The sequence below is a fragment of the Protopterus annectens genome, chromosome 7.part1 (genome assembly GCF_019279795.1).
Source record: "Protopterus annectens isolate FY-2018-M chromosome 7.part1, PAN1.0, whole genome shotgun sequence".
NCBI classification, from domain to species: Eukaryota; Metazoa; Chordata; order Ceratodontiformes; family Protopteridae; genus Protopterus; species Protopterus annectens.
Genome location: NC_056740.1, coordinates 201,426,744 through 201,438,119, shown reverse-complemented (window position 1 = coordinate 201,438,119; position 11,376 = coordinate 201,426,744). Strand labels below are relative to the sequence as shown.

The 11,376-nt window shown below is 39.3% G+C and overlaps 1 protein-coding gene across 1 annotated transcript in view; it reads left to right on the top strand.

Annotated features, from left to right (window-relative positions):
* Window positions 1-457: 457 nt before the first annotated feature.
* The window catches only part of TUSC2 (tumor suppressor 2, mitochondrial calcium regulator), a 209,401-nt gene continuing 198,482 nt past the window's right edge, over window positions 458-11,376 (top strand). Inside the window, exon 1 of the mRNA XM_044078647.1 lies at window positions 458-952. Coding sequence (XP_043934582.1) covers window positions 804-952 — 149 coding nt within the window. The 5' untranslated portion in view covers window positions 458-803. The remainder of the gene's footprint in view (window positions 953-11,376) is intronic.

The following is an 11,376-nucleotide window of genomic DNA, read 5'->3' as shown; positions in this document are numbered from 1 at the left end:
CCAGATTTTTATATTTATTTGTCTGGATATGTACTTAATTTTCAAAGTTATTTGTACTGCACCTATTTTCAGTGTCTTCAGGTTGTACGTAACGCTATATTGAGAATTACAACAGATAAAGATGTATCAATTATATGCAGACATGCATAGCTTTCAACCAATCAGGGACATGTTTTTAAACATAAGTAATACTGACATGAAATATTGACAGAATAAGAGATAATAGATATTCGTTTTCTGAAGTAAAAGAAGTCTATGGAGCTAATTATTGTCATTGTTCATTAAGTACAATTCATCACTTTTCTCCAAAAGTCACCAGTTTCAAGAGGGATTAAGAGGGACAGGACAGCCAGGTTAAAATCCGAGTCAAAATCAGACACAATTGAGAGGCGTGCATACATATAATAACATTTGCAGCAATCCACATAAGCCCTAATAAAGATAAACCAACCAATAACCGGCATAGGGCCGGAAGTGACGGCATATGCCGATGCCGTTATGTTTTGCAAGCTCTGTAGTTCGTAAGTTACTTAATATAGTCCAATATTTTTAGTACTGGGATTTGGGCCCAATATTCATGTTTATTAATAAGCTGGTTAAGCTGCCAGACATCAAGGTATGTGACTGTTTGGACGCGTGGTTATCTGATGGCAAGTGGAGACTAGAAACCCTAAGGATAAGCTGTGTTTTGGCTTTAGGGAATCACTTCTTTCCGGTATCTCGTCACAGGCATTTATTTATTTGCCCGGTTGGTGAATTTACTGTGGTTGGTTGCAGCGGACAGCGATGGCAGGTTTCTGAACATGGGGGCAAGCAGCTCAAAAGGCCGCGGCTTTTGGCCGTTTTCTGGAGGTAGTTCCAGAGTAGACAGTGGGAACGGAACTGAGCAAGCTGTAGCTCGGATCCGTGGCTGTAAGACTTCTGCTACGCCGTTTGTTTTTACTAGGAGAAGGTGTGTATGATCTGTTTATTTGTCTGTTTTGATCACCCGTCATGAAACGGGAGCCTCCACCCGATTTCAGTCACATTTGTTTATATCTATATTCTCTGCTTGTCCAAAGCAAAAAGGCTTCTTTGTTTTACTTCAGGGTTGAATTGCATATTTTAATTGCCATTAATAATGATGTGTGCTGCTAGTGCAATGCGTAGCAGTGGACATCTGTTTAGGTAAATGTTTGCATAATATGTCTTGTACTTTGACAGTCTATCATACCTCTCAACCTGTTAATGCAAAAGATCTGGACAAAGCTTGACAAAATGGGGGTACAAATACGGATATATTTTAAACATTGTTCTTATAAGCTTAGAAAGTTGCTAGAGTAACACGATTTGTTTTTAATATACATTTTCTGAAGGATTTGAAGTCTGAAACTCAAATGTATGTCATTATTTAGTGACTTCAATCCTAAGATCATCCCAGTGATTTGCCAGGAAAAAAGAGGAACAGGCCAAAAATATGAGCCAAAAATCTGGGCATTCTGTGAAAATCTGTACAGTTGAGAGGTATGTAACATTTTGATGTTGGTACTTAATTTATGACTGGAGTTCTACAGTAAATCTGTTCAGTGGAATAGATTTTTTTTTCCAATCTTGCCTTCTCTATTGGCTCTTATGGTGAGAAAAGTGCAAACTTCTTTGGGGGTGTAATTCAAGTCCTTAAGTACACAGGTATTATAAATTTCATGAGAGACCTTGAAGCTTTTATATCGCAACCCTGATGATGATGATGGCCTTGTTTTAACTTTTAGTTGATTTGCCTGAGCCACACTGGCTGGCTCCATCGTGGAGCAAAAAGGCAGAGGATCTGATGGGCTAAAGCGGTGTTTGACAACCACCTCTGGTTGTCATTGTGTCTCCTTGACTTTCTCAAATCCTTCCACGCCAAGGAGTGGTAGGAAATGCTTAATAACGAATAACGTTTTGACTCACCTGTTGAGTTGTCCTCTCCAGATAATGTGAAGGGAGCAGATTCCCTACATTTCTTTTGAATGACCCTCATAATTCTCAGCTGTCCATATTTTCGCATAGTGGCTAGAGTTCTGCCTCATATTTTGGGGTATTCCTCATAAAATTTGTGGTTTTCTGGAATGTCACTGAGGCTTGCAGTCACTAAATAATAATATTTGAGTTTTAGACTGCATATCTTAGAAAACTAATGTTAGCACAGATTCTGTTGCGCCACTGAATTTTCTAAGCTTATAAGAGCAGTATTTAAAAGTTGTCCTATTTTTGGGTCTTTGTCTCCCCGTTATTTTGGGCTTTGTTCAGATTTCTTTCCCTAAGCTGTTGAGAGGCATGATGACCATAGATTTGAGGAAATACATAGAGGTGATCAGCCAGGGGGGTGGCCCACTGATTCAGTGTTTTCTCCCAAAAAGGGTTTTATAGCAGGCATGCAGTATTCGCCACTCCTTTCCACTAGCTTCCTGGAGCGTTCCACCAGTCGATAAAATTGGCTGCTATTGTAAAATGGACTATCTTGGAGTGGCTTTGTTTCCAAGGGCATCTTATGTAATCTTCTGGTCTCCTGTTTGTTGGAAATGTTGGTCAGAAACCCCCCCATAAGTCATTTAAAAGGCTCCTGTGGCATAGGGTACTGCTGTCAATCCTCTTTATGTTCTAGGTTGTTGATTGATTTGGGGAAACAAGTTTATATATTCTTTATTTTTCCATTTAAGTGCCTTGGAACTGTCATTCATTCCCACAAGATCAGGGTTTATTGAGAGCTGGCAAATGAGATACAGCAGTTACTGGATCAGTGGCAGTTCAGACATAATTACTGGATCAGTGGCAGTTCAGACATATGTTACTGTCACAGCTGGCAATTGTGTCTTCATTTTGAACCTCACAATAAGGCTGGTTTATAACTTGTGTTGAGGGCTCCGCTCAATATGCAGATACCAGTATATAGTTAAGTGTCATCACACCTGGCCCTGGTTTGTGGATTTTGATGAAGATGTGATCTTTCTAAACATGCTTTTTAGTGATTCTGCACTTGCTTAAGAACACACTTGCAGAACCCTGACTGCTTTGGTTTGAAGTTTCAAACTTTGCAGTACTCCTTTGCAGAATGCTATGGAGCCTTCATCAACAATTGTTTAGGTGTGGCCAGTAACAAATAAACTAAAAGTTTGGAAGCAACCAGTGATTTTTTTTTTTGTGGTACTTTTAGAACGGTTGTCCACCCTGAAGTAGGGATAATCTACAACAGGGGGAGTCACAGCCTTCATTCTGGGGGATAAGGAGTTGAATCCTTGAGTGTTTGTTTCCTTCTGCAACTCTACAGTATTGTAGGCTCATAGGAGGTTACTAGGCTTGTGGCCCCAGAGCCTTTACAAGCCTAGCCATGTTAATCCCGAGTATCCCCATTTGTTCTCTTTTGGGTAGTTCACAGAACGATTTTATGTACAGAGCGGGTCTGTGATCACACCGGCTACCCCTGTTCTTGAGGGACATGGTTGCCACCCCAGGGGCGAATTTGCGGTCTCCCATCCAGTTATCTAGGTTTCATTTGAATAGGGTCAGCATGCAGCTCCATTTCATGTGAATAGGAAGTCTAAGCGGCAGTCTTTGGGAGACACGTATGTCTGTCCAGCATGATCTGTTATTGTCAGCTAGGTTGAGATCCCTAGAGAGCGAGAATCTTTGAGACATTTGACTTGTGGATGTGCAACATTTCCATTAGGGTAGGGTTGGAGATTTCCCTGTAAGCAAGCACAGGTCACCTCTCAGCAGGTTATAATCTACAGAGTAAAGTGACAGAGCTTTCAGCTTGTCCACTTAGGTCATGGTTTGGGGTCCCTGTATTTTCTTCGTGAGAAACCTGTAAGGTCTCTCCAGCTGCTGCAGGTGCCTGGTGAGGTACATGTGAAAGGGCGCATTGTACTCTTAGTGGTCCGTGAGGTGCGCAGTGTAGAAGGCTTTCCTTATCACTGTGAAAACTTGGTGGTCAAACTTCCGATTGCTGTCAATGTGTTCCCAACTGTCACACCACTGGGTTGGAACTCAGGGGGTGCTGTCAGTATTGTAATTTGTAGGGAATTATGTTTTGCTAAAAGGAATAATAATGCATTTTTTGCATTTAGCTTTAGACAATGGCTTTGGCACCAATTGTTTGTGTTAGCCCTTCTTGTAATATGTTGACATCGTTGGGGGACTCGATTGCTCCCAGTTTGCAATCATCAGTGAAGTTGGTTAGCCAAAGAGCATCTACTTTGGCCTGGAGTACTCCTGAGAAGTAGATGCCAAACAGTAAGGGGGCCAGCACAGGCCCCTGTGGTACTCCTCTGGTGACAGGTCTATTGGTGGAGTTGCCAATTTTGATAGTGTGTGTGTTCTGTAGGTGAGCCAATTGTCTACCCATCTAGTAGTGTAAGGGTTAATTTCTATCTGAGAGAGTTTTTCAGTGATGCCAGAGTGGGGAATTGTGTCAGAAAACCTTGACAAGGTTAAGATGGTGCAGACAGCCGTGATGCCAGAGTGGGGAATTGTGTCAGAAAGCCTTGACAAGGTTGAGATGGTGCAGACAGCCGGTCTTACCTTTGTCTGTGGCTTTGGTGACATTCTTGAAGTCTACTAGGTTTAATAAGCATGATCCACCCATAACAAAGCCAAACTGGGTTTGGTCCAGTGTTTGGAGGGCGCCTATGTCCTTGTTTATAAGGTCCATGATAATTCTTTCCATGGCCTTGCAGATGAGACTGGTTAGACTTTTATGGGTCTGTAGTTCCCGGGGTCAGTTGATGCCCCCCCCCCCCCTTTGTGCAGGGTGATTACTGTTGCTGTTCTCCATTCTGCAGAACCATAACCAGTTCTCAAGCTATGATTAAAGAATGCCAGGTGTCTGCTAGGTCTCATTTTAGGTTGTTTAAATTGATTGATTATGCTGCTCACATTCATAGGTTATAGTTGAGACAGATGTTTATAAACCTGCTTACCCCCAAAGGATCCTTGTTTTTCCAAAGCTAGTTTCCCAGGTTGTTGTAATTCTCCTTTATCTTGCCTAAGGGCTTTGGGGCTGATGGTGATCGTTCATGTAGCTGCATTGCAAGATTTTATGTGAGGGTGTTTTGGTGGTGGTTAAGAATGTAATGGTATCAAGGTTAGGACCAATTAACACTCTGTGCAATATTTTATAAAAAAACTGCAAGGCACATCTGAGATGGCGGCTGTATACGCCACTCCTGATGATACTAATATTTTTCTTCTCTGCTGTACGGTTGGGGATTGTAAACAACAAGGTTGACTCATTAGCAGACTGCATTGGGCATCTTGTGATGCCTCATGAGTGGTCTTTATTTATTAGCTGTGTAGAAGCTGCTCCCTTGCTGTGACTTCTCTGCTGCATTTGGTGTTGCCTGGGAAAGCAGTGTTTCCATTATCAGTCTTCAGGAGAATGCCCCAACTTTGCTGTAATCCAGAAGTAGACACTGAGCTCATCTATGATATTTTTCCTCCCCTTTTCCTGAGATCTAAAGTTCATTTATAATGCCATACAGGGCAAGCCTAGTCACTCCTATAGCTCTGTTTTGGCCTTAACAAGTCTGGTCCCCCTTACTTGGGCCTTATCTGAAGAAGTCTCTCCATCTTTGTTCCTTTAAGCCCTTGGTGGCCTGTCCTTCTGGGAAGTCATGTTTGGATTTCCTTTCACTGTGCCTAACCACTGGCTTCTTCAGTTCCATTATTGGCCAAAGATCCTGCCTGTCCTGTAGGGTGGTCCATATCCTCCCTTAATAAATGCATAATAATAGGGGAACATTCTTAAGAGTAAGTAGACTTTTTCCCTTATCAAAGGGGACTAGATCTTTATAGCAGTGCTACACAGTCCTGCACTACTTGCTAAAAATGAACCTTGCCACTATTTCTATTTCCTGTTAAGGGTTTAATTATGTCTCTTTGGCAGTATATAACGTCTTTCTAAAGGATACCATTACTTGCATGGAGCTCTACGAATATTCTGTTCTTCATGGAATTTGTATTTTGTTGTGGAAATTCTTGGTGGTCTCACTTTTGTACCAGGCTCTACAGCAGATTTTGTTTTCTTTTTATGTTGGAGAAACTCTTTCTGGCTCAGACAATGTGAGATAGAATTTGAGTTAAAAGTAGCTACTGATTCCACAGGGTGTTTACCAAATATATGGCCATAGTAACAGTTTGTCAGGCTATTGTCATAGGCATAGACATTGTGTCAGTGGTGCAACAGGTAGCCCACTCCCCTTTTGTGGAGAGGGCTGTGGGTTCTATTCATGTGGAGCTGTCAGGTGATAATAGTTTAAGCTGGGTGTGACATCAGCATCTTCTTTGGTAGCTTCATTAACCCAATATGGATGCTGGCAATTCTTTCACTTTGCCCAACTCTGGTGTGACTGTTGCTACAGACACTTTTGCCTTGGCTGTGGGCATGACATTTAGGCATATAGTCCAAAGGACCTGCTCACAGCAAGAGGCCAGTTTGCACAGTATTGTTCTGGAAGTGACAGTGGTCCACCTTGCATTCCAGGATTCCCTTATTCCATGTGTTGTGAAGCCTTGAGGGTATGGAAATTGATGATCTTGTCATTTTATCTTGCCAGTGCATATGCCTGGATAAGCCGGTCCGTTTGCAGACTGATTTGATCATTGTTGATGTTAAGTGAGGGTTCCCCAAGTCTTTGAACAGTCTTGGTTGTAACCCTAAGAGCATGACAATTACTCATCCCTTTTAGAGAGAAGCATTTGTTGAAAGTGTGTCTTAATTGTACATACTGTAGATATCTTTTACATTTATAACTGTAAATAACATACAAGTGTGTTGTCTCTCTCTTGTTACTGTGCTATGTACAACTCTATATATTCATAGAAAGTTACTAGGCTATTGGCCCTGAGGCCCTTACAAGTCTAGCCAAGAATTTAGCCCATGTTACCTAGAGCTAGGATAACTTGTGAAGTTAGAAAATTTTACAACTGGCCTTTTAATATTGACAAACTACTAATAGCATAGATGCATGACTTGAAACATACTTTAAACTGGAATCTGTAACTGATAACAGTATGATGCAAATGTTAGAAATTCAAGCAGTAGACAGACTTTAAAGAACATTGCCTCGTTCTGCAAGAAAATGGGTTTTGCAGCATGATCACAAAAACTCAGAAAAGTTCAATTTATCAGACTGTATATTGGTTAATAATACATTGTTTAAAATTGAATTGGATCTTTCTAGATCTAAAGTTACAATAAGAAATATACAATCTTAAATTAAATAAAAATAGCAATTGAGTAAACTTTTTCAAGCGTGGAGGGGGGGGTAACAGAGACATATTTTATTGCACTAATTCTGAACAAAACCATAACTGTAGAAATTTGAAAACTGATATGTCACAAATGAAGTTGCACACATGGAATGTGATAAAACAGCAGTTACAATAACTGAGTTATCATTATATCAGTCTGTTACTACCAAACTAGTAAAGGGTACTGCATTTCTGAAAAGGAGAGAAATTCAAGCCCTGATAGATTTTGCTAGCATGATTACCACTGTCAAGGGTCCCCTAGTATATAAGCATAAGCTTAATGAAAAAACCCTGACTTCACCCAAGATATATTTAAAAAAAAAAAAAAAGGTTATACATTTTGAAAAGATTTTCCACATTTTGATGTACCGGGGAAAATGAGAATTCATATATGCATTGTGGCAGGTTAATGCCCTAAATAGGTAAAACAATATAAGAATGAGGGAAGTCTAAGTATAATTTCTGTTTGTGTTTTGCACCCTAGTGCCCAGGTCATGGCTGAAAAGGGTCTGTCACCCACTCCAGTTACGTAGTTGTCAAATTGAAGTAAACCAAGTGCAACATATTTTTTCCCTAATTCTACCACAGGGATAGGCATTTGTTGATGCCCTTGTTTGGCTGATCCTGGGTCGCCTCTATGCTTTCCTTTATTTCTCCTTATTCATAAGTTACTGAAGAAAGCCAGTTGTTTTATAATTATTCCAATTTGGCAGCTGCACCACTACCAGTCTCCAACTGTTTTGCCTCCTTTTTTAAAATGGGGAAAAAGAGACAATAGCAATCTAAATGGTGCTTGTGTTAAGTGGTTTGCCATGTATTGACTTGCTTTATACATTCAATGCAGCATGTCAGCTCTACTGTTTCAGGAGTGGGGATTGATAACTTCCCTCCAAGTTGTTGTGTCTTTCGGCTTTTCCCGGTTAGGGGTCGCCACAGCGGAACTCCGGTCCGCTAATGATTGGCAGTAGATTTTTACATGCCGAGTTGCCGGCCCTGACGCACAACCTTCAACAAAGGTACCCCCATTCACGCATGTCTCCACACAGAAGACTCTCTAGCTGAGAATCGAACAGGACAACTTCTTACTGTGAGGCGACAATGCTACCGCAGCACCACCACCACAGCTTGGAATTATTTAAAAAAAAAAAAAAAAGTCCGTTCAGTAGCTTCTTGGCTATGCTTATTGAATTGTTGTACCTCCAGTGGCCTGTAGTGAGCTATTGCTCAGTGGCATAAATTTGGATAATGCAACATTAGAGGCATCATTAACAAATATGTTTTCCACAAAGTTGTTAAAATTTGATTGTTTTGGCTTTTTTTTTACTTTTTAGTATGATTTGCAAGTGGTAATAAAACAGGAAAAGAGAGCAAAACTGTATGCACTGTTGTGAATGCTTGCAGCAGTATATACACTTCTAAATCAGATTGAATGTTAGGAACAGTTTCTATATATAAACTGTTTCCTTTCTCCAGAGTGGAATGCTGTACTTTGTACAGATATAATCATCATTTTTATTTGAGTCATGTAAAATGGGTATATTTTGCTAGTATATAACTTTGTTTTAGTCAAAAGCGTACTACTTAAACCTCACAGCGGGATTGCTAGCATTTCTGGCAGTGCTTGTGAAAGCAGTGTAGTGTTTCTGGTGGTATATGTGAAATTAATAATTTTTTTTATCAAAAGCAAGCCTCTGTATATTGCTTCTCCACAGTAATAAACTGCAGTCTGAAAATGTTTCAGCCTAACAAAGGTTAAACTGTTTTCAGTTCTAATAGTCATTGTTTATCAAGGACAAGCCTGCAACACTGCTCTTCTGTGATTTAACTAGACCACTGCTTCATCCTGTACAAAATGCTGAGTGTACAAGTAATTCCCATTAATCATTTAATAATATTTGTATAGAATGTGTGTGATTTTTGTCTATATATATATATATATATATATATATATATATATATATATGTATATATAAATGTGTGTATGTACATATATATATATATAAAAATGTGTGCGTGTTTATACATCTATGTAATATACACATTTTTATATATACGTGTGTGTGTATTTTTATATATATATATATATATATATATATATATATATATATATAATGTGTGTATAAATATTTGTGTGCATGTACACACATAACACACACTCCCTCTCCCCCTGTATTGTTTTTCTAAAGGACTTTGTCTCCATTGCTGGGCCAAGTCCTGCTGGTCTTTCTCTCTCTCTTTCCATTTTTCTTGGGACAGTTTAGTGTACATTCGTCAAACTCAAAGCCTCCTAAGAGACCTTAACTTAATTTACAGCAGTTACAGGAAAAGTCAGTACCCTACTTCTAAATATTCATCCATTATGCTCTAAGATGTCTTCAGGCTAGCGGCCATCTGTTTTATAATAGAAGACCATTACAGTAACTATTTGCTCTTCATGGAACGACCCTCTCCCAACAGCAGTTTTAAAAAAATGTGGAGTTAACATGTAAATCTAAGTTTCTAGTCCCCTGGGTAATTTGACCTAAACTCAGTGCCTAGAATGGCTGCCAAGAGATAATTTGTTAAATATTTATAGATTAAAATAAGATCTCCCATACACAGATGTTTGACCTGCTCATCTGCCCCGAAAAAGTAACTCTGAATTCTTTCTAATATTTGTAAATAAGCTTGCTTATACACAAAGCGAGGCACACTATAGAGGATTATGGTTGGGTGGATGAATATAACCTGCTTACGTGCTCAAGACAATGATGCCAAAAAATTCACCTTGAGAGTATAAACACAGTAAAGGGTTATGATTTGGAGACTCAGTCATTTTTTGTAATGCGTGGAACTTTACCTGCTCCATGTACTACTGGTTACATGAGGGGGAAAAACAGTAAATGTTTAACTGGCTTTCAAGTGTGAACACTAGCAAGCGCTGTCAGAAACAGTGCTACACAGTCTGGTGTTTTGGCACTCGCCTTGCCATTACGGTCAACTCTCCAGATTCTCACTCCCTAGGTTTGGCCTGTTCCTCATATAATTTATGGTCCTCAGACATGTTTGTTGAGGATTGAATTCACAAATAACGACATATATAAGAGTTTCAGACTGTGTACCCTTTAGAAAATGTAGGTGAGCACACATCCTGTTCTAACTACTTTCTTCCAAAATGTTTTTATTCATTTTATAACACCATAATATTTCAGTGTATAACAAGAAAAAAACAAACCATATACAATGTTCATAACAACTAAAAAAGCAATATACATAACATTTAATGTTTCTAACAGATTAGACAATTTTGCCCAAGCAATTAAATGATGGGTTGTATTAGTCTTTGCTTTTGTAGTAGCAATCTCATTCTTACAAATGTATTTCACAAGATGAATAAACTCAACTTTAAAGACATGAGTAGATTGGGATTTCCAATTTCCGTGTTAATGCGTCTCAAGATATCCTTTATTGATTAACATTTTCTGGCAGCTGTATGTATAGTGTCCTCAGTAAGTAAACCCACTATCAATAACTTCCAAGCCCCTGATCTTGCTGTCATCATTAGGAGTAACCATTATTCTTGGCATATGGGTAGTGTAAATTATCTCCAAAACTGAATAACTTTTATTTTTTGTACTAAATTCCATAGCTTTACTTTTTAACCAACAAAATAATGTATCTGTTAGCTCCCTGAATTCTGGCTTTATCTTTAACAGAATTCATACATGATTGATTCAGTTTTGGAATGGTCAGCAAACTTGCTGATACAGACACTTTATTTTGATGGATGGCATAAATTGAGACTAGTCCTAAAACCGACCCCTGAGGGAGCCCCTACAGTAAGAACTGACTCCTCTGAAATGGCATTTCAACTTTAACTTCGACTATTCGTGCTGTCAACCAGTTACTGATTCATCTCATCACTATATTAACCTTTTAGTTTTTGTACTACGTAGAATAGTCAACAGCTTTAGAATTATACAGGTACATGACCGGCATTGGCAAACCCATATTCACTGCCTCCCAAACTGTACTGGCTCAGAGTTTCACTATCCAGATTTCTTGCTGTGTTTATATTTGTATTGGTGTGAGGAAACTGCCCTGAGCTAACAGTTTATTGAGTAGCGC